The following is a 25,910-nucleotide window of genomic DNA, read 5'->3' on the forward strand; positions in this document are numbered from 1 at the left end:
TAGAATATTAAAAATTCAATAAGCATTTCTTTTACTTTAATTTTAGGACATTTTTTTAAATTAACATGTAATGTGTCTTTCTCTTCAGCATGTAACACGTAGCCGAATAGGTATTTTTTGACGTTAATTTCAGATGTTTTATTTAGGATGGCGTGTAATATGTTTGGATCTATATTAAAATGTTAGACAATCGATAAATCTCCTTTTAACTAATGGATACTTAACGTTTTTCATATTTAGTGTTCAGTAAATTAGTTTGAAAAATCCTAAGTCAAGATTAAATGAAACTATTATCTGATTTATTTCGATTTACAGATGGTACTTCGGAAAACTTGTCTTAGGACATAGACTTTTCTAAAAGTTCATTAAAATACTAAACCTATGATACGGCTTATCTTAATAAAGTAGTATTATACAGTAAAACATGTGCAAGTTCCATAATATAGAGACGAGACGACGGGATAAATCACACATTGTTTTGACGGTTAATTTTCACTTATTTGACAACCCTGTCAACGCTGGCACAAAGCCAACGTGATTGGTGAGAGTGTGTGTAAGGTTCATGGCACACTGAAAACAAATCACAATTAGCTTAGCAATATGAAAATATTACTATAATCTATAAGAATATCAAATATTTATGTGTATGTGAATACACGTGGATGCATTATTACAAATATGTGTATTAAGTTAGTATTGAGGATCTTTGATCAATTTATTATACTGGCCTATTCGGTATTTTTTATCTCTATAAAGTGATCAGATAAAAAAATATTGAATGAATGAGACTAACGTGAATGAATGAGACTGTTAGATGTGAGAATGAATGAGACTGTTGTGAATATACACGCTATATCATAGCGTGTATATTCACAACACCATATAATAGTTATTAACATTTTAAGTCCAAATTAAATTTAATATTGGTCAAGGCGTTTTTAAATAATCAAAACAAAAACATAATGAATTGACGTATGTGATATTTAATTTCCATTTTAAATATTGATTGTTTTGAGTTACATAATATATATAAGTTAATTCAAAGATTAAAAAGCATAAAAACAATGACTTTATTTATACAAAATATTATACATATTTACAATTCACAACTTAAGAACTAAGATTAAAAATAAATTAAAATACATTTAATTAGTTAACGATACAAATTTTATGTGATCTTATTGCCCCATGTGTAATTTTTTTAGTCGTGTGTTTCTTTAGTCAAAATTATATTATTAATGTATTGATAGAAAATACGATAAATAAATAATAATAAAAAAATATATATCGATTTTCCACAGTCTATTAAAATAAGACTTCACTAGGACCACAGCTTTACAAGTTCTGTATCACGAAATACTCAAGACGAAAAAAACTTGTAGCTCTTAAGACAACAGCTTTAGAAGCTAGAATGCAACGGAATGTATCTTTTAATTTGACCACCGTTACACTTGATGTTTTATTTATAAGATAAGCATAAATCTTTTCAACGGCACATATTGAAAAGCGACTATGTTTTATGTATGTTTCCAATCGATATCCCTTACGTTTTGACAAAACGTCGTCGTTACATTGTGATTTTTAAAGGTGCCACACTACGGATCAATCACACTTCTTAGAAGGTACACCTTCTAAGAAGTAATCTTCTGAGTGAAAACTAAATGCCATTCGGTTTGTCTGCCTCATAAATGCATTTGACTCTTTGTATATTGAACTAAAATGAGCAAATATGTTTGGACAAATTTTGAAGTGTGATCTTAAATTTATTGAAATACTTTCTTGCTAATAGAAGCATTCTCATATAAATTACAAAAAACAGTTTCGAAGAAAAAAATTAGAATACAATTTCCACTGTAACAAATCAAGTCAACACTTCAAGGTTTGTCAAGTTGATTTTAATCGCTAGGACTCAAAAATACAAATAAAAAATATTTACAAAGTAGTCGCTCATACAAGTTGAAAAAATAGTCTAAATATAGAAATAACTGAGCACAGAACTAGGCTAGCATTGAAGTTTAATCCCAAAAAAGTACAAACCTTTTATATATATGTTTCTATTTATAGTTAGTAGTATCATATTGTAACGCTAATTATGCTTAAAATTGGATTCACGACTGCAATATTATTATTATGTCCTGTGGTGTATAAGATGACTCATGGTGAGGGTCGGAAGTGTATTCGGCAAAACGCTTACGATACTTCTGGTGTTGCAGGTATCCAATATCTTGGGTATCCGGTTACCATTAAGCGGGCCGTACGCTTGTTTGCCACTGTATTTGTATAAAAATAAGAAATAATATTTAAATAAAAAAATTATAAATACATACAAATTAACATGAAAAACTTTTTTTTTTTAATTTCACTAGATTATAAAACTATGTGCTACTTCAGTTTAGATTTAGTTTTAACATAGACTATAGATGCAACAATACCTACATATTAATAGACACTTTTCGAATTTATATCACTTTTATTAGTCTGATCGAAAAATTAAGTGAAGTGATCCAAGTAAAGACATTTTGTATATTTTATAATATTTCCAGACTAGCTAAAGTAAATAAAAACCTAATTCCAGCCAAAATCAGTTTAAATTTGTTGACGCTCTTGTTTACACTAAGTTATTTTCGTAACAAAATTTATACTTACGTGATAAAAATTGTTTGTGTTGAAGCAAAATTACGACTATAATAAAATGTAGGCACTCATATATTTCTGGCTTATTTTTACTGTAGTACTTCCAAAAAAGAAGGAGGTTCTCAAGTCGACTGTATTTTTTTTAATGTATGTTACTCCAGAACTTTTGACAGGGTGGAGCAATTTCGACAAAACAAAATTTTAATCGAAAGGTGGTGCGTGTCATTTAGTTCCATTAAAAATTATTTGAGATCTAACAACTACTTTTTGAGTTATATCTAATAATGCGTTTTTACTTGACTATTTCTTCGTCGATCTAGGTTGTATACTGCATAACTTTTTACTGGGTGTACCGATTTTGATGATTTTTAATTTAATCGAAAGCTAATGTTTATTAAGTGGTTATATTTAAATTTTATTGAGATCCTGATTACAATTTTTGAGTAATCTTTGATAACGCGTATGTACTTGACTATTTTTTCGTCTACCTACGTTGTATTACTTGTCGATGTAATTGAAGTCGGTTTTTTTTTTGTTTGTGAGCACATACAATTATTTTTTAAATTTTGTTATGTCTTTGCTTTTATAGTTAATTCTTTACTGACGTTGCTAGCATGTGTATTTTTCTAACTTTTTTAACAATAAATACTAACATACAATTATAAATCTTTCTAGCAAGTAATAAGCAGACATTGTTTCTAGTGTGAGTGATTTAGTACATAAACTTTTTATACCTTGTAACTATGTGCAAAGTGTGCAAAGATTTTGATCAAGATTTTAATCAAATTATATATCAATATCATAGCTTTAGCACAAAGGTCTTTATTATAAAGATATTTTTTTTTACTTTTTTTTTCAAGGAAAGAGAGTAACAAGAATACAGTCAAATTCACGGTATATACTGACTGATACTGGGAGCTTATTAATATATAATTCATATAATATAATACAACATAACAGTTAAATTCATGGCAGATACAGGTAAAATATTAAAGCTTACGGTTCTTCCGGCAAACGTATGTGAACTCCAGTATTAGTGATACCTCTATGTCATTGACAAACCCCTCTGAAAATTCTGATACGGCTTATGACAAAACTTAGTTTTTATCAACACACATAACATATTTCATATACGTTTATGAATACAAGTGTCAGTTATGTATGTTACAGACGATAACATTTACTCTTGGAATTTAATATGAAAAAGTTGGTAAAAATTAAAAGTATGTTGCCCGACCCAAGTCTTTAATTCAGTTATAAAAGAGGGAATGCTGTAGTTAACATAAACGTATTTAAAATGCACACACATTGTTGATGTCATTATTTTTTAAATTAATATAAATGTCCATAATACCAGGTCCATTAAAAACAACACCAATAGAAAAGCAATTTTGTATTTTTTTAAACGGTTTTATTTAGCTCACCCCGTTTGTTTTATTTTTTATTCTTGGGTCAAATTTAGTAATTCAAATTTCACCCTCTTCCTGTCAACCGATTAATCTGAAATTTTGTATACACTTTGGATTTAGGTGACAATACAATTATGTTTATTCATTATCATTATAAATTCAAGATGGCCGCCGCTACAAAATGGCGGATAATTTATGTTTTATTAATCCCATCAATATGGGTATCAAATGAAAGGGCTCAACAAGCAGAATACAATATACTATAAAAAATTGAAATCCAAGATGGCGGCCGCTACAAAATGGCGGATAACGTAGGTTTTATCAATCCCATCAATATGGGTATCAAATGAAAGGGCTCAACAAGCAGAATACAATATACTATAAAAAATTGAAATACAAGATGGCGGCCGCTACAAAATGGCGGATAACGTAGGTTTTATCGATCCCATCAATATGGGTATCAAATGAAAGTGCTCAACCAGTATAATCAATGTACTGTATAAAATTAAAATCCAAGATGCCGGCCTCTACAAAATGGCGGATAACTTAGGTTTTATCAATCCCATCAACATGGGTATCAAATGAAATGTCTCAACAAGTAGAATACAATTTACTATGCAAAATTGAAATCTAAGCTGGCCGCCGCTACCAAATGTCTGATAACAATTTTTTATCAATCCCACCAATATGGGTATCAAATAAAAGGGCTTGACAAGAAGAATACAGTGCACTATACAACCTCAATATTTAAGATGGGCCTTGCAATAATGAAGCACTAAATGAATTAAACAGAATGCGAAATAAAAACTAAAAACTAGAAAATAAAAATAGGTAAAAAAACTTTTTAAGTTAAACGGTTTTATGTTAAACATACATTGCAATGTTTAAGATAAATGTACTAAAAACCAAAAAATAATAAAATAGATACAGTCGTGGGAATTATAAACATATGCATAGACTAGACTAAAATAAAACCGTGGGGCACGTCAATTTACTACAAATCAAACTACAAATCTAGTCTACAAATTATCGACTTAATGTGCGATAGAAGAATCGTTTAATTCGTCGTTAAAATAGGCAGTTGGCCCGCAGACGGTGAGGAAATTACTTACTATTTTCTTGCTCATGGAAATTCCAATAGTTATACACTCCATGTAAATAAAAGAGATGTTTCAACTAGTTTATCGTTGGACATTCACACTGCTGGCTGGCGAGGAATCGTTTCACTGCTCGTAGTTTGTCTTTAATCGACAAAACATATGATAAAAGTACTACTCGCTCACCACTATGAAACCCTAAAACTCGCTTATAATCGAGCTTGCTAGCTTGTTTCCACATTCTAGCCCTACTTATCACACGTCCATCGTTGTCGGTTGAACAACTGCCTAATTATAGTGTAACATTACAAAACAAACATTTTAATCAACGATTGTAGACAATTGACGTGCCCCACGGTTTTATTTTAGTCTAGTCTATGCATATGTTTATAATTCCCACGACTGTATCTATTTTATTATTTTTTGGTTTTTAGTACATTTATCTTAAACATTGCAATGTATGTTTAACATAAAACCGTTTAACTTAAAAAGTTTTTTTACCTATTTTTATTTTCTATTTAAGCTCTTGTTGGTATTATTTTAAGCCTACTTTAAAAGTAGGAGCAGGTTCTCTTATGTTTAAAAACACTGTTACTTCATAAGCTTGTACTGGGTGTACCGAATTTATTGATTTTTTTATTATTATTAGAAACTGTTGCTTTTTGTGTAATTGCATTTAAATTTGAGTAAAATCTGACGAGTAATACATGAGTTATGTCTAAGAATGTGTAATTATACTGTACATGTCGATATAAATTGAAGTCTTTTTTTTTTGTTTGAGACGAAACACAATCATGGGAGAAGTCAATTGTCACAAACATAGTTTAGTAAACTATAATAAACAAATGAATAAAATATTTTATAAATTCCTTTAATGAAAAACACAAGTTTTAACACGACAATTTAATTTTATAGAAATGCACTCTTCTCATTGGAATTGGATTTAAAATAATATACGTACATCAAAATGAAAACCGATAATATTACTTACAACCATATCGAACTTTCTGACTACGTTTATTTAAAAAGTTTTATATGGTACTATTTGTATGACAATGGAAACTATTTGGGTCGTAGAAAAGCGAAGTTGTACCTTTATAAGGGCACTTTTTATAGAGGTTGTTGAAAACTAAATTGAATTTATCTTTCGATAGATTCTTGTTTGATAGAAAATGTATTTGCTTTGCTTTCGTAGAGTTGATTGTTAAAAAATATGCACACGTCTGAAATCAACTGTTGGAAAACAATGCAGGTCATACGATTGTTATTGTTTCTTGTAAGAAACAACGGAAAGTTCTGAAATTAAAATGGATAGAATATGTAAATTGTTATTGAAGATTGCAGATTCAAGTTCTGACTAGTATTACTAAGACAAATTAAGCAAATGCTTAATTTGTTTTTCTATGAAGCAGCTCGACTGGGGAAATACCTCGACCTTACAGAAGATCACAGCTTAATAATACTGTTTTCAAGCAGTATTGTGTTCCTGTTGGTGAGTAAGGTGACCAGAGCTCCTGGGGGGGATTGAGGATTGGGTCGGCAACGCGCTTGCGATGCTTCTGCTGTTGCAGGCGCCTATAAGCTACGGTAATCGCTTACCATCAGGTGAGCCGTACGCTTGTTTGCCGACCTAGTGATATAAAAAAAAATTGCCTCGATATTTCGTTTTTTTTTTTCACAATGAGTACGTAACGTCTGATGTCCACTTTGAATTATTTGTGACATTATATCTATCTAGCAAGTCACGACTGTGCTTCCGTCAATGAAGTAATTTATGAATTTATACTACATGCCTTTAACGCCTTACGAATATTTTTCCTAACGCTGCAATTCAAAATGGACATATTCTAAAATATTACTTTACTTAAATTAAAGAATTTTTGTTTCTTTTTTTTTATATCTATGACATACACACACGGTCATCTGTTCCTAAATAAACAACTTAATGCTTCTGTTATGGGTAACATCCGACTGGCATAGCTCCTTTTTTTCAATAAATATACACATAAATAGTATATATATATATATATATATATATATATATATATATATATATATATATAAGTACATACATAACACCTAGACTCGGGGTGGGAATCGAACCCACAACACCCGGAGCAGAAAGCAGGGTCACTAAAACTGCGCAACGGGCTTGTCAATATATATCTAATATATAAAATTCTCGTGTCGCGGTGTTGATAGTTAAACTCCTCCGAAACAGCTTGACCGATTCTCATGAAATTTTGTGTGCATATTGTGTAAGTCTAAGAATCGAACAACATCTATTTCTTATACCCCTAAGTTATAGGGGGGGGGGGATAAACGGGGTTAAAACATATATAGCAAAACAATCTTTGCTTGGTCAGCTAGTAATATAATATAATAAACTTCACAATATTATACATCAAACTACATTATTTAGATACTTTAGATAGCCGTTAAGAATATCTTTGTTGCACTTAAAAAATATAGTTATAAAATATCAATAAAAAAGGAGCACTCCATAACTTGAACTATAGATTGTCCGAATTAAAATTATTTCATTCATCACCGGGATCTCTCGTTAATAATTATGCATAATTTAATTTCTTATACATTTTTCACTATGTTTTGCGGTACGAGATGTATTTTTTATCTTTGGATAAAATTGTTATTAATTAGAAATCAGGTCCTTTATCTTAGAGACATTAAAGATTATAGTCTGAGCATCAAATGACACATAAAGGACCTTTTTATGTGTGCGCTGTGCGTGTATAAGTGCCTTTTTATAAAAACTTTTGGACCGTAACAAGTATCTACAATTCACTTTTTATTAGGGGTGGTTTAAACTGGAAAATACGTTATAACTGTATTCAAAAAATGTGTTTTTGACACTGTTGAGTTATTACTTATCAACACAGAGATTTGTAATAGCGGCTACTTTGAGCAACTTCCTTTTTCGTTAGTTGGAGAAAACGTCGTGTTGAGTTTTAACTTCTTATGATATATTAGACTAACCGTAACTTCATCCGCGTGGAATTTAACAAAAAAAGTTATTGTTCAGTTCGCACAGTTATAAAATAAATTCCTAAAATAAAAGTAGCCTAAGTTACTCCTTATTATATCAGCTTTCTGCCAGTGAAAGTCTCGTCAAAATCGGTCCAGCCGTTTCAGAGTTAGCCGGAACAAACAGACAGACAAACAGACAAAAATTGGAAAAATGTTATTTTGATATATGTATTATGTATACATCCATGTATTTAGTAAAAAGTGGTTAGTTTAATATTACAAGCAGACACTCAAATTTTATTTATTTTTATAGATAAGCTGTGTGACATTGAGTGTCTGCGACCTACAAGATAATTGTTTTGATAGTACGAGTTTGACTAAAGATTAATTTCTACAAATTATTATCCTAGAATTGAACTACAAACACCAACCTTAATTTATCTTGCTACTGAGCTAAATGATTTCCAAATGAGATTATCTTGCAATATGTTACCTAGTAAGCCTTTTTGCTTGATAAGCACGCGCTGACTCATGTGGGCTTAGCTGCTATAAAAGCTTTCACTAATTTCCTGATAATAAATTGTTTGAAGGCTGCTAAAGGAGCTTAAATTTAAAGTGATTTAAAAAGTAGTAGAAATAATACAAAAACTAAATTGTAATAGATTTTCATTGAATTTTTAGCAGCTTTTGAAATTCAGACGTATATTAGACGCTCAGTGATGAAAGCCGGATGACAAATAATACCATCTATGGCTAAAATTCTTTAAAATAAATATAATATCTTTTTTATGTTTATGAACTAAAACACTTTATCTCAATGAACTTTATGTAGCCTCTCACTTACATTTGGAATATTTAATTTATTACTGACAAAAAAGATCGGCTTTTATCCGTGTTAAGCTATAAAAATATTAAATTAACATTATTTTTTAAAAATAATTTAAGGATATTTATATGTGATCTTGATTTTTAAACTAATTTAACATTATTATATAGTAGTATTCTCGTAATCAATCGTGCAATGGAACGGGCTATGCTTGGGGTTTCTCTCAAAGATAGGATTAGAAATGAGACTATCCGCGAGAGAACGAAATTAACCGACATAGCTCACAGAATTAGCAAGTTGAAATGGCAGTGGGCTGGTCATCTGTGTCGTAGGACCGATGGCCGTTGGAGTAGATGGGTCCTGGAGTGGAGACCGCGTCTTGGCAAACGCAGTGTGGGACGTCCTCCGGCCCGTTAGACCGACGATCTACGTAAGATTGCCGGTGTAGGCTGGATGAGGATTGCGAAAAACCGGGGTGTGTGGCGCGAACTTGGGAGGCCTATGTTCAGCAGTGGACTGCAATAGGCTGAAGTGAGTGAGTATTCTCGTAAGCGTATCGTTTTATTTAGTTGATAACTAACATTGTACTTTGCTCGTAACGTACTATAAACGTAAAATAAATATTTAAATTTAGACATGAAACTTTTAGTGGATTTCTTAAACAAATTTAAAGTAATACGTTCAACTGAACTACCTTCTTAGCTTAGCGTAGAAAACTAAAAATTGTTCTTTAACAAGCTTAAACAAATTCATTCAAGTAAATCATTTAAAAAGTAAACGAAAGCTGGTTACGTCTTTCAGATTCTTTTGATTAAATTTCTGCATTTAAGTTTTCTTCGGGCATTTTGAGAGTAAATGCTCCTGTTTCTTCGGAAAATATAAAACGTAATGAGCAACTTGTTTTCGTGTTCCTCTGTTCTTTTTTTTTATTTGTTTGTAATTACAAATATACTACTTGTATTACAAATCCGTTATATAATGTAAAATTATTAAATATTTATATTTATTTATCAATATGTAGAGGAACAGGCTACAGAGACAAAATTGTAAATATATGAATGTCCTCTAATAAGGCTAAAGATGGATCGTCGCCCTATCGGTATGTCCTAGAGATCGGACTTCAGCTTCAGAGTTGGAGTGAAAATACATGGAGCATAATTGATATAAATCTCTTGCTATTGTACGAAGACGTGAACTAACCAAACTATGTATAATGTACGCACAACAACGTTACACAGATAACTTACGACACTGATATAGATCATAAACATCTTACACTCAATGCCCTTAATGGGACTGTCGTATTTTTTCCTGGAAAACCGTACACATCAAAACACTTACATCACGACAAATATACCCATGTCAAAATGTTTAACTCGCGCGAGAACCAAACCCGTGACAGTGAACTGCATTAACAGATCATAAAGCTACAAAGCAACCATTTATCGTAGCGTAGCATTATTTTGAAATACAAAAACAGGTGAAGCCAAGAAGTATGTGCTGTGAGAAATAAAATGGCACCAGCATTTTATGTATAAACAAACAGTCACATTAAGGGATTTCGTAAGTGTAGAAGGTTGATAAACGATGCAAACACTGGCTTAGTTTGACTTTATAATGCAACGGCTCACGTGACTTCTCAGTCGGACGGATGCTTAAGCTGGCTCAGTTTTGTAAAAGATTTCATGTCTCAAGAAAAATACGATTCAGAATTTTAAAAAAGACATTCTTTTTATCTTCGCAAAATGTTTTACAGTTGAAGAACTTGTTTGTGAGAATAATAAAGAGATGTTTATAACTCCATAATGTAATATATTGCAAGTAAATAATTGTTATTCTTAGTTTTTAACAAAGGAAGATAAATCAAATGAAATTAAAGAAAAAGTCGAATGATACGTTTATTTTATTTTATTATATCTGTATTTTTTTCGATTTAATTTAAGCAGTTGTAAGTTTACCGGTTATAATTTTTATATGTAATCATTCCTTTTTAAGTGAATTGGGATGATTTTTTTTCTAGGCACAAGAACACTACACACATTTCTATAATAAATATAAACAGGAAACAATTGAAAATAAATAAATATAGAAAAAAAAATATAGGAAAAGGGGGGGTCTGTCAGGGTCTTCTGTTACTTAGACTAGCCCGTTGTAACACAAGCATTAAGTTGCTTACCATAGGGACAGACGACCGTGTGTGTATGTTATATGATATTTATTAATTTGTATTTGTTACTAAGGTAAGCAACTAAATGCTTGTTTTATAGGTAACAGCCGATTGTTATAACTAAATATTTTTTCTACAAAAATACATTGAAATAATACGTATAAAAATACAAATATTACATTCATACTCAGGCGGGAATCGAACTCGCAACCCGCAGAGCAGAAAGCATTACAAACTGCGCCAACCGGCTAATCATAGCCTTTTTTTTATCGCAGGGGAACCCATTTACGGGTGATATCCAGGACGCCCGGGTAGGCAATCCTAGACCGTATGTCGGCTTCAGCACTTGGGGGTGCAATACCGACCAAACCCCTGCGGGAGCCTTCAGCCGCTTTAATTGGAGGATCTGCAGGCAACAGGATCCCTCCAGCGACCGGCTGGCCTCGGCGAAAAGGCCAGACTTCTCCTTCATGGGGACTATCCGGCTCACCTCTGAATAATCACGACGAGGCCATGTCTAGCAGGACCGGGTTCCCATCCCGGCCCGACACGAGCACAGGGGAATTACTGGAGGCGCAATAAGTAGCGCCTCCTACGCACCCCCGTTCGTCGCCTGCGGAAGGATGCCTCGTCGGTGGCCTCCTCTCTCATTCGCTCGTCGTTCTCCTTCTGGGACATTACTATCTCGCAGAAGGAGACCATCGCCGTCCAGGACTTGTCGTCGCCGAGCATCGCGGTGATGACGCTAGGCAGTGACAAGTCCCCTCCGAGAAGGCTAATCATAGCCCGTTATATTTAAGCATAATAAAATTGTTAAATTATATAAATAATGACAAAAAGATCAGCTTTTCGTAATCAATTTATATTATACAAATGAATACAAAATTTGATGGAGCATTGAATACAGTTCGTTGCAACTATCAATCAATTACACCTTGTTACGAGTAGCCGTACTCAACGGTATTTAATGAAAACTCATCAATCATTTTCATTATCAATGTATTTTCTGCTATTCATTATATTAACTGAATTAACCTTTTATGGTTTTGAGTAATTATTATTATACTATTGATTTTTTATACATTGTGATTATTTAAATGTTATTTTAACTGTTAATAGGGATTGAGAAACGTTATGTAAGGAATAAAAATGATAATTTTCCTTACATATATTAGTTTAGTCGGGTCTCTCTCTGACATCCCGGTTTTAAATTAAGAAAATCGGAAATTAAGAAAAAAAAACTAAAGTAACCTTAATATTGTTTCAATAACAACGAAAGCAACACTAATAAAAAAATGGCAATACATCGACAATTTGAGATTGTTTCCACAGATTTTTATGATCAGACACAAGACAGAAAAATTAATAATATCGGCTCAGGTCAACGAAAAAGATTTAAAAAAATTGTTTGCATATTCTAAAATTCTGATTTCTTTGAAATATACTCAAGCGAGTTTTTAGGAAATATTTACGTTAGATTTATTACATAATTACATACAAGATAAGTTAGTAAATGAAAAAATTAATAAAACGCCGCGTCGGTAACACACAATAAAATGATGTACATTATTTCATGAACGAAGTAAATGTTATTATTATTATTATTTTTTTCTTGCTTGTTTCTTTTTCTTTTATGTTACATGTATTTTTTCTGGTTGTACAATAAAGTATATTTGTATTGTATTGTATATAAAATAATGAATGTCAAATTAAGAATAAAGTATTTTTGTGATAGGGGGAAACGTATAAATACACTCTTCCGCTAAGATAAATAGCTTGAATATTGCTACGCAATATTTCATTTTCTATAATGTATACGTACCTACTTTCCTTTTGACATTTTTCCTGCAATATAAATTATTCGCATTAACAGTGTATCAATAACGAAAAGTAAAAAATGGTTACAGACGGATTTATGTATATAATAATTTTGTTATAATTTATAAGTCATTATTTAAAAATAACAAATAAATTAAAATGATATAAAGATATATCTTTATATTTAATTATAATTTTTTGTTTCGAATAATAAAAAATAATATAATAGAATTCGGTTGTTTTATGGCGCTCCGATAATAACAGTACTTCGAATATTCCTTTTTTTAAATTATATGCTGGTGCGGTCACCAACCCGCCTGCCCAGCGTGGTGACTATGGGCAATATACACACATGAGTTCATGTTATTTTTGGCGTAAACTTGTAGAGGACTATGTCCAGCAGTGGACTGTATAGGCTGTAATGATGATATCAGCCATAAAAATAGAGACATTTATTTAAAAATATTACGGTTACAGTATTTACGTTTCCAAAAATACTAACTACGAAACTACAAACATTATTTGAACTTTGTTGTGACCAGGTGCAAAAATGTAACAAAAATATGCTAACAAACATTGTAAACAGTCAAACAACACAAAAGCCGAAGAAGATTTCCTAACGAGCTTATACAAACGACAAAGCTTTACCTTTTGTCGAAGCTTTTGTCGCGAAACCGTTCAAAAAGGGCTCGTGAAAGTTATTGCGCAAACGTTTTAAAGGTCCTTTGAAACATTTTACAATGAAAATATGTTAAATATATGAGATTAGTTGAACATTTACAAGAATATGATAAAATAATGCATAATATATGCCTTGTTGATAAATTTGAATATGTGGGCAATTAAATTATACTATCATTAAACGCAATTTTCATGCTAAGCAAATACAATGTGTGGCTATGAGCTATTCAGAATTATTTGATGACGATGACTGAACATAGCATAACAGAAACGAACCCTGAGTGTCTATCTTTATTTGTAGAAATATTAATTTTTAGTGTGAATGATTCCGTTGAACCTTGTGGATGTTCCCGATGAGAGAACACGTAAAATTCTCAATTAATATTAAATGTTGATATCAATAACGACACTTAGATATCAATATATCGAAATGAATACAAAAAAAAAACAAAAATGACAAAATTAAAGCTTCTGTTCACTATAGAATTATGATGTAATGAAAACTCGCTTATTCATTATACTGAATATATTTTAAAGATTTATCTACCAATCTTTTTTTCTATCTGTTCTGTGGCTGATACTAAAGTAACCTACATAGGTTTTGAAATATAAGAGGTACTTATCCACGTAAAATACTTAAATTCGACGAGAAAAATCGAACAATTGGTAGCACAGTATGTAAATAAAATATTAGTACAGAAAACGTATTAGCAAAAAAAATTATGGAAAAGTACTAGATTACTAAAATTAATCTATTTTTAAAATAATTGACCAGCTTAAAATAAAACAGATCTAATAAAAAGCACTTGAATTTCAGCTGAATTTTGACGCCGCATTAACAGGCAACATTTAACGATTCAAAATAAATTTAAACAAATTTATACTTTAGTACGTAAAAATATGGTATTTTTTCAGACTGTAAAAGACAATCGCTATAACAGCTAAAGAGTAAATTACACTAAATGCGTTTCCGTGAAGAGGCAGCTGAAGAAAAAAAAATAACTGGTTCAGGTTTCATCTTCCATGATTCTTATAGAAGATTGGTTCTCTTAGAACATATCTAAAACAAAATAAGCATTTTCAACTAATCATAAGATTAGTTGAAACACCAATGACACTCTACACCAAATGCAACACTATGTATGGATGTGATAATGTATATTTTAATACATGGCTAGTACGCTGCTATGACGCTATCAGTATGAAGCTCTTTGAGTGTGGCGGTATATGACAAGATACGTCTGAAAAGCATGATTGATGAAAACACGAACATGCTAAGGGCGGAAAACATGACATTGTGTAATCAAAGATGGGTTTGTTAAAAAGATTGATGTTATACGTAACAAAACACCCGCAGTAAATAAGACTTAAAACATTATCCCAACGCACGGAGTGTTTCTATAAACAGTTGAAATGTTTCTTTTGTATTTTAAATTTTTTTTTGGTAGAATTCAATACTTCATTTGAAACATCTAGCTACTTACTAGCTACTTTATTTTTCTTTTTTCTTTTTTATACCCCTTTTATTGAAATATTCTGTAATAGTATACCTATTTCAGAGTAAGATATGTACCTACAAGTCATTTGGGGTGAGCAAAAATACGTTTTAAGTCCGGATTAATTCAGTTAATTTAACATGCCAAAAAATCGTAAAGTTTGATCCAAATCAACATTTTTTTTAGAACACACGAATTAATTTAATTCTGATAGATTAAAATTCAAGAAAGTTCTATCCGTCTTCATAATTTAGACGTCCAACTAATATCCATGACACTAAGACTCTTTATAGATTTCGTATGATGAATATTAAGAAGAAAAGCAACAAATTAAAATTGTATCATACTACTATTCCTTTTTGAATTTAATTTATTCAATTACATTTTAACATTTGTTTATTTTAATATTTTTCGCTTTTTTCGAATCTTTTGTCTTACACATTTACGCTTCTGCCAAATAGCAAGAAGTTAAGTAATAACTGGTATTCTGCCAAAAAGAGTAAATTTCAGAAAAGCCTGGCATTGACTCACGGAAGTGTGCCGTAATTCGTTACGTATGAATATTTGAATATGAGTAGTATGTTAAGAGAATAAATTAAATATTTTATATCGACCGTTCGACTTCTAACTGCTTTCCTTCGAATGGGGGTTTCTATAGGTGTTATAGACTACGTTCCACGTAAAAAGAAATCCTAGCCCTTTTTACCACGCTTTTATTAGCTTGAGTTGTATGCCGCCATGTATGTAGCCACGTTTTTTACTCTGAATTAAAATATTCTGTTAATAACTTAAATTTTATTATAATTTCATTTTGAAGTAATTAATTATGATTTATTGTTCGATTATTCTACTACTAAAATATAAAGTCTAAGATTAGCTATAAAAGCGTGATTTTTTAGTTTTTTTAAACTATAGTTAAATTTAATTTTGTTTAAATAGACGAACAACTTTGCTAGACTCGTTCCGCATGATACATAATGAATATAAAATTAATAAGTAAAAAATATTTAAAAGGTATCGTCCTTATTTCAGACAAACCTTTGCTAGTTGTGTGCGTTGTTAACGAAGCAACGCAGATTGCAACATTGATTAAAGAATTCTTCGATAATAAAAAACTATACCGTGAAATTGTTATTTTAACCTTTAAGTACTGACGTGGGTGTCTCACAGACGGTGACAAAACAAATATGAGCCTTATTTCGACGCCTTTAAAGTTACCCCCGCGCCCTTCCCTGTAGCTTACGGATTGAATGTGACGATTGGTCAGTCGAGCGCTCGCAAGCGGCGCATCAACACGTTCGGCTGTGGGGCTGCGCAGTGTCTCTGAGACGTAAGGTCAGTATTAATGTTTCGGGTCTGTTAGACGTCAGGTCATTATTAGTGTATATCTTTCTAAGTGTCTATTAGACGTCACCTCATTATTGATGCTATTTTTTAGATGGATCAACCAAATACTTCAAAAAATTGTCCCAAAAGAAGAAGAGTGGTTGCAGTTACTAGTGAGGACTTCGAAAATACTCTACAAACTTGGTTAGAAAAGGAAACGGAGGGTGATTTTAGCGACGTTGACGATGATCAGGCAGACCCAGACTTCTTCTTGCAATCTGATCACGAAACCGAATCCGAACAGTCAGAAGACGAACAAGAGCATGAGAATCAGCTACAAACTAGACCGACCAGTGTGCCTCTTGTTGATGTCAACCGAACTTCAAGATCCGAAACTACGAGTCCTATTTCAATTTTATCTGGTAATCAAAAGTATTATTACGGAAAAAATGGGTACAAGTGGTCATCTGAAGAACCTGTTAACAGATCAAGTCGTACAGCAAGTCACAATATTGTTGATATTCCACCACGTCAACCCAAAACATTCATCGACTCGGAATCTTTATGGCTTGAGCTATTTGACACGAAAATGATTGATACAATTGTTACTTGTACTAATCAAAAACTTTCACAGGTTTGCACAAAGTACAAAAATCCAGACAAAGTTGAACTTAGACCAACCGATCGCGAAGAAATGAAAGCTTTCTTGGGTTTATTATTTTATACCTCAGTTTTCAAATCAAATCACGAAAATACCAAATGCATTTTTGCTACTGATGGTTCCGGGCGTGAAATTTTTCGCTGCGTAATGTCTCAATTCCGATTTCTCACCCTCCTAAACTACATTCGTTTCGATGACAGTAACAGTAGATCACAACGCCTTGAAACGGACCCATTGGCTGCAATTTCAGAAATTTTTGGGCTGTTCATTGCCAATTGCAAGAAAGCATATACTCCCGGAGCATACTTATGTGTAGATGAGATGCTAGTTCCATTTAGAGGCAGATGTAAATTTATTATTTATATGCCCAAAAAGCCGGCCAAGTATGGCCTAAAAATTTTAGTTGTTTGTGACGCAGAAACCTTTTATGTACATAATGCATACATCTACCACGGAAAAGACTCTGATGGGCTAGGACTACCAGAAACCGAGAGAAAGCTTGCCATCCCAACTCAGTCTGTATTACGTTTGTGTAAGGATTTTGAAAAAACCAATAGAAATATTACAGCTGACAATTGGTTTAGCTCCATAGAATTGATGGAACGGTTAAAAGATAGGGGTCTCACTTACGTTGGAACACTGAAAAAAAATAAAAGACACATCCCACCTGAATTTCAAGCATCTAAAACTCGTTCGCCTGAATCGTCGCTACACGGCTTCACGAAAGACTTCACTATTGTGTCTTACGTCCCCAAAAAGTCAAAAGCAGTGTTATTAATATCTTCTATGCACCACACAAAGCAATTGGATCCACTAACAAAAAAGCCGGAAATTATAATGGATTATAATAAAACAAAAGGGGGTGTTGACGAAATCGATAAAAAATGTTCGAATTATTCATCAAGTCGTAGAACCCGACGTTGGCCTCTCGCTATTTTTTTTAGAGTCTTGGACTTGAGTGGAGTCAATGCCTATGCTCTGTACAAGACCTGCACTGCCGTTCCTAATATTTCTAGAGCTCAGTTTCTCCAGGATCTTGCTCGCAGTTTGGTCTTACCACACCTAAAACGTCGAGTGTATAATAATCGTTTACCAAGAGAGCTGCGATTGACAATATCACGCGTACTAGGTACAGATAAACCACCAGAACCTGAAATAACTGCCCCTGAAGATACAGAAGCAGCGAGAAAAACATGTAAAATTTGTCCATCAAGACTCAAAAGACGTACTAAGTACAGCTGCATCGAATGTCGCAAGGCTATCTGTCTCGGATGTTCAAAAACAGTATGCGTGGAATGTGCAGACAATAAGTAATTTTTTTTTTTATATTTTTATTGATTAGAGAAGTAATGATTACTTAGGCAATACTACGATAAAGACTGATGTTAAATTATAAGAAATTTGCCAAAAAAAGTACAAAATAATTTAATACAGCCTGATTATAAATACTATGTTTCTAAGAGAGCGAAATATTAGTTGTTTGATTAGTACCTAATAAATGTTGAACTCATATGAAAAAATTGTTGTTTTTTACACTTCCTTAGTAAATTAATAATAAACGGATCATATTGCAATTAAATAATGTGGATTCAAGTGAATAGCAAAAACTCATTTTAATTATTTAAATAACCGTCTGAGAGACGTCACGTCACAATTTATGATTTGACTACACCACCTCAGTACTTAAAGGTTAATACAAACAAGTTTTCTCAGTCCGCTCTTTTTATTACTAGTATAAACAAAAATCGAACATAAATAAGAACAAATAATTTAAATATATAAAGCAAAGCTGGTGTTGATTTTTTACAAATTAATATTTATTTATTTTATTTATTCTTAATGTACGCCGAAATACAAATAGATATAAAAAAAAATTATTACTTAATTAGGAACACATTTAAAAACTTAAATACCACTATTTAGGTATTAACATATCTACCCTTTTTTGGTATCGCAGGGGAACCCATTTATGAGTGATATCCAGGATGCCCGGGTAGGCATTCCTAGTCGTCTATATCGGCTTCAGCACTTGGGGGTGCACTACCGACCAAAACCCCTGCGGGAGCCTTCAGCCGCTTTAATTGGAGGGTCCCGGATCTGCAGAAAAAACCAGACTTCTCCTCCATGGGGACTGTCCGGCTCACCTCTGAACAATCCCGACGACGCCATGTCTAGCAGGACCGGCAACAAATCTACCCCTCTATTAGTTACCCTTAATATTATATAGTCATAATTATTGTACACTATTAAAACTAGTTATAACCAAAGAATAAATAAGTAAATATGTTTAATATATACACACGGTCGTCTGTTCCTAAGTTAGGTAACTAATGCCGTGTTCAAACACAGGCATTAGGTTAGAAAACAGTAAGAATACTTATGTATTTTTAATAGAAATATATACATACAGATTCACATATTATCACACCCAGACTCGGGCAGCAATCATCCAAATAATGTTACAGTAGAAGTTATTGCCAACTATAACAATGGGCACATTGGCACTTTAGAATAATAATTTTATCACAATATATTAACAAATATTTCACAGCAGAAATACGTTTAAAGCTTATAACGATACCATATTGTAATAACAGCCATATTTAACTTCGTACAATATCAAAAGAAATAGCAAAATGAATAAAAAATGATATTGGCATTTGTACTAATAGTAACAACCACGATAACTAATTGTAATCGAATAATAAATTGCGAACATAAACGTTTGCTTCAGTATTTTTATCACAAAACAGACATAATTAAATGTATTACACAATATTATATAAATCGTCTTAGAAACAACGCCATCGTTTGTATTGTGTAGCATTATTTGGTATTACAAATAAATCACAATCGAGTTATTTAGGATATAGATAATATTACATGTACTATTAATTAAAGCTATACAAACTTAGCTTTAGATTTGTCTTAGAAATGAAAAAATTACCTACTTTCAATGTTTTATAAAGCGGATCAAAGAAAGAAAGGAATATTCAGAATTTATTTTGAAATTAAAACTAAAAATGTTTTGCCTACGTTGAAGCACATCCGATTCAGATTATGTCTATTGCGGGCATACAGACTAACAACAATTTTACGGAAAGACACGTCCAAATATTAATCAATGTATTTTTTTAACAATATTACGTGAAATCTATGTAATTCAAAACAAACAGTCAGGCAGAACTAAATTATCGCATAAGAATCCCTTTTTATCGTATTTTGTAAAGAAACCCCTAAAATTTAATGATTAATTTACATAATTATATGATACTGTAAAGATCTTACACCTTTCAAAACTAATCAAGTGCGTAGTTTTCCAGTCATTGTAATTATATTATATAAAAAGCGTTATTGAATTTATAATATTATAGAAATAATTCTTAAAAATATTTTAGCTAAACCTTTTTACCCTTTTTTCAAGAAATAAAATCTTAAAAATTGTAATAAATTGTAATAAAATCACTGCTCTAGAAAATAAATCAAAACTATGATTTAATTATTATTTTATTATTTATTTTTTATTAATTAATTTTTTAATACTTAAGAATCCATTTAAAAACTAATTTTTTTAAAGTCACTCTTATATAGTAACACTCATTTCAATGATATTACGAAAATAAAAAAATTATCTCCAATTAATTTATCCTTATAATATATTTAAAAGGAAACTTATTGTTCACTTTCACAAATAATATAGTTTTTTTTCTTTATTGCTATTCTCTTTTGTAATCCTTTTTTTAAGTAATTAAGTTTTATTTTGTGTTCTGCAAGCTGAAAAAAAATTGAACGTTATGCATGCTAGTTATTGATATATTTATTAAGGATCTTACTGTATACCTAATGTGTTTATATCAATGTAAAAATATGAATATTGTTAGTACGCTTAAATAAATAAATAAATAAATTAATTAATTAATCCAAGTAACGAAATAGATCCGTGAATAACAAAAATCAAAAGCGTGTTAGATTAAGCTCTGGTCCTTCTCCTACGTGGAGAAAGAGGCACAGGCCCAGCAATGGAATGCTAATGGCTGAAACATAAAAATTTACATTACACGTAAATACTTACGGTAACATAACAGCTTAAGCTCGTTTCACAAAAAACACACCTATAGAATTCAACCATAAATAACGATAAGAGTCTGAATAATGTTACACTTGTCAATGTGAGGGGAAAAAAAGAAAAATTTCTCAATGAATGAGAACGCCAGGGGAATATCCATACTTTTGCCTTATTTAAACGCGATTCGAATGCAAAGAACGTCGGATATAAAGCTAATATTTTTCCAAAAATATTTTGATATCGCTTCTCACATGATAGCACGTACGCTGAAATCAAAAACGGATACGTAAAATTTCATAAAGAGTTATTTACCCTAGAATATTTCACGCTTAAATTCTATCTTAGCAAATAAGAATCCACAGTCGTACTATTTAAAGTCTAATTTCGTTTGTACTTCTTTGTATTTTAAACTTGAAAAATATTGGCAAATTTTATAAAGACGAAACGAAATATCTTGCGTGTTTTATCGATTTAAATCGCAACGTTTTGTTTTACAAATTGTTCTAAATGAATTCGTTTCATTTGGACTAATTCAGGAGAAAATGGATAGTTACTCAATATTTTTTTTAGGATTAAAAAGAATAAGTTTCATACTAAATATTAATTACGAGAGTGTTTCGACTTTCGACTGTTGTACATTGTAATCAATTATATAAGAGTTAGTAAATAATATGTAATATTAAAGATGGAAACACACACAATACAGTAACAAAATGCTAAGCACGGTAAATATCTATACACTCCAACGCCGTTGCACGCGGGCGTTGGAGGTCAGGCCAGCCTAGCTCGGAAGTGGGACGCTCCTGGCCCCAGTGTCCCCGATCTGCAGACGGTAGACTGGTCCGGTTAAGAGTTCCTAAGGTAGGGTAGCCGGCTGGGGGTGGGACCTTCGGCTGGCTTGAGATTCCACATGTTGGGAGTAAATCTTGATATATTTCGCTTAAAGTTTATGTAATGCATCTGCATATAAAGAGAAAAGAAACGAACTATCTTAGTTGTAATATTAAAATAAGTTTTAAAATGACAAAAAAAAGTATAGAGAAAGAAAAAGTATGCCTAGTTGTATTAATAACACAATTAATATATACAACCAAACACATTAAGATATTGCTTAATTCCTTGTAGTTAAAATTTTTACTAGCAGCCAGGGAAATAAGAATCAAGTAGTTTATAAAATTCGAAGACAGATTTATTATATTGCTCAATAAATTACATTTATTAAAACCTTTCTCAGTTTTCTCTAAATATTAAATTTATTTATTTTAAAAGATTGATCTCAAATCTCAATTATGTTAGGAATTCCCTACGTTGACGGACGCTTGTCTTGACAAATTGAGTTATTTGAGAATGACAGTGCTGTATATCTTAATATATATAAATCTCGTGTCACAATGTTTGTCCTCAATGGACTCCTAAACTACTTAACCGATTTTAGTCAAATTTGCACACCGTGTGCAGTTTGATCCAACTTAAAAGATAGGCTATATTTTATTTTGATATATTATGTTATTATTATATTTCAGAAAAAAATAAGGTGATACGAAGTTCGCCAGGTCAGCTAGTATTATATATAAATATCTATTAAATCTTATTATTATTTAACTTTATATTTAAATCATTTATTTAGTGTATAAATTATATAATTTTATTTATACATAATATTATACATATTTACAATTCACAACTTAAGAACTAAATATTTACAGATAGTTTTGGTATAAGTCATGTCCGCGTGGAATTGTGCCAAGAATGCTGGCAGCATTTCCCCGTTGAATCGCTATGCCGATTCTCTGGGCAAAAAATGCACCAGCCCTCTTGTCACCAGTGGAGGCAATAAGGCGAGTTGTTATTTCATTTAAAATTTTTTTAGCACTGCTACTCCAAGGTCCAAGTGTTTCGACTGCAAACGGCACAAAGATGTAATTTGGAATTAGTGACGAATATTTGTGCCGTTTAGTCGTTTCAGCTTTTTCCACTGCAGCTCCCGCTTTTAAGGCTGTTTCCCTGACATGAGACGAAGCAAGTGTGTCAACGCAGGTTGCGTCCCACAAAAGCGCCCGTCCCCTTTCCCAGGGAACCAACGTCAATCCATCAGGTCTCTTGCCATCATTGCGATTAATTCCAGTTGGCTCGATAAGAGCAGGAACGTCGATGGTGTATAAATTATTTCTGACTTTAAGCAAATTAATGTTTGTAATATGTAATATAATTTTGATTGATTGGTTGATTGATTGATTCGACTGTAACATCCCACAGCTGAGCGATAGGTCTCACTTACATGTAGGAGAAAGGAATGTAATTCAATGCGAAGGCTCAATATATATATGTAAAGCGAAGTCAATTATATAATATAAAATTCTAACCTTAATCTGCTGTTTGAGGAGCTACAGTACACATATATCACTTTTGCCAGTGGTTAATCGAGAGTTTCGTTTCTTTTTTCTTTTTTTTTATGAATATAAATGTAATACAAATTAAAAGGTTTGAATCAATTTTATTTTGATAGTAAAATTCAAAATTCAGAACACCGGAATTTGAAAATTGCTAAAAGTTAGTATAAATTATGAACAACAGTAAAGAACGGTTAAATTTCAATTTCGATTCTCTGAGCGAAATATGAGCCAGTCGGAGCTAATGAAATTGGGTTTTAAATCTTAATAGTGTTTTACCATGTTAATGTTCCTGTCTATTGTTATCTATGGATATTGCATCAGCCAAATTTGGCTTTAAGTGAGTTAGCCGAATAATTTTTGACATAAAAAGTGTTAAAAAGGCCCAGTAATAACAACTTGTATACAGGGTTCACTAGATGAAACGTGATGATAATGCCAATAAAAAATGAATACCTATCTCGATAAGTTAAAATTTATCTTAGATGATGTTATTAGAAAGAAATTAATATGCTACTTAAAATAGCTGTTCTACATAGCTAAAGACTTGATATTATTTAATAATGTTCGAAATTGCGATTAAGAAATTGTCTATGTTTTGAACGAATTCTTTCTAATAAAAGTTTAGTAGAAAATACTTAAATTATTAATAAAATTATTAAATTGGATTTCCTAAGATAACACGAATCTTTAACGCATAATTAATTATTTATTATTTCGTGATAGACAAGATTTTTACAACAAGTTCTTAGTACATACAGTTCGATCCGGTTGCATTCCACAGAGCGTTCGAGTTCATAATGAAAATCGCTCAGCCTTCTAATTAAACACTACGTACCTAATGTAGTAAAGAATGTAGACCATGTATGCTAGAGAGTACTTGAGTTAGACTTCGTGTGTTGGAATTGGGATTTGGATTTACTATCGGATAAGCTAGGTTTAAATAAAGACCCCAGGCCCTTGGAGCCTAGGCCCAGACTTAGGTCTAGGACCTGGGCGCGTCCCCTTAGGTGGCGAATGGGGGAACGTCACTCGCCTGGTTCCAGTGAGTGGTAGGAGTCTTAGGTCCTGGACCCCCGTGGACCAATAATGGCTGGATGGACGGGGCAGTGGCTCGGTCACCCGCCCTGTGGCACGAATGCGCGGTGTGGCGCAAAAGCGCGGTGTGCCGGCCGGGTTGCGCTGGCTCCCTGGAGCTTTGCTCGGTTGCTCAGCAGACTCCAGATACATACAGACAGAGGTAACTTTAAATATAAGCGATGTATCATCAGTAAATAGCACTATATCACAAATACCCTTAACATACAGTAGCAGATCAGTTATGCATATTTAAAAAAGATAAGCACCTAGAATCGACGCCTTTGGAATGTCCATTTTTAGCATAGATCCAGAACACTTCGTTCCATTTATTGATACGTGTTAAATTCTATTAGATAGATATGAAGTAATATGATTAAGAGCTTTACCATTAACAAAGTAATAAATACTCAAGTTTACTTTATAGGACCCCGTGGTCCACGCAATCAAATGCCTTTGGTAAACACATAATACACCGATAGCATTATGTGACCTCTCCCAAGCATCATATATATGCTTGAGAAATGCCACACCAGCAACTGTCGTAGAGCAGCCTCTAGTGATACCATATTGTTCACTGTGGAAAATCCCGTTAACCTAGAAATGGAAAAGTAATTGGTCTAGTATAATTTTTTGAAAAATTTTACTTATATATGTATGTAGGGGTATAATATACTGTAGACACATATATACCATATAGATTGGTATGTGTATTGTATGTGTATGTATTTTTATCAAATAATAATATTAATGCTTTTTTCATAAAAAATTATTTACGTATAAAAATGAGTTCCCTGGTTCTTGTGATAGACAAAAGCCTGTATCACACTGAAACAGTGTTCTCTTCCATTATTTATTCCTTATTAAACAAAATATATATAAGAAAACTGAAGTAAATATACCTAATATTTTCTTAAAGTAAATTATACATAATTAAAAAAATATGCTGGATAAGGAGAATGTGTGGGCGTATCTTGGTGTGTTTGCGTGTGTGTGTGTGTGTGTGTGTTCGTGTGTGCGTGTGTGCGTGCGTGTGTGTGTGTGCGTGTGTGTGTGGGAGCGGGGTGTGTTTCTGGTAGTCCAACGACGACAGCCACTTGACCGGAAATCTAAAACTAGTCTTAGTCAAATCTCTAGCCAGTATAATGCTTGAATGTGTGATTAAAATCGATAAAACCATACCATTTCTCATTACACACTGGCACTTAATAGTTCGGAATCTATCAAAGTCAGTATATTAATTTACCACTTATAATATTACAAAGCTTGTAATA

The 25,910-nt window shown here is 32.1% G+C and overlaps 1 protein-coding gene and 1 pseudogene across 1 annotated transcript; both read left to right on the top strand.

Moving 5' to 3' along the window:
* The first annotated feature begins 16,554 nt into the window (after nt 1-16,554).
* On the top strand, nt 16,555-18,417 carry LOC123662684 (piggyBac transposable element-derived protein 4-like). The gene has a single exon (XM_045597488.1). It carries the CDS (start codon nt 16,555-16,557, stop codon nt 18,415-18,417), a length of 1,863 nt encoding a protein of 620 aa, XP_045453444.1.
* Nucleotides 18,418-24,697: 6,280 nt separating this feature from the next.
* Nucleotides 24,698-25,910, top strand: part of LOC123662685 — a 40,556-nt pseudogene continuing 39,343 nt past the window's right edge.

The sequence above is a fragment of the Melitaea cinxia genome, chromosome 19, assembly GCF_905220565.1.
Source record: "Melitaea cinxia chromosome 19, ilMelCinx1.1, whole genome shotgun sequence".
NCBI lineage: Eukaryota > Metazoa > Arthropoda > Insecta > Lepidoptera > Nymphalidae > Melitaea > Melitaea cinxia.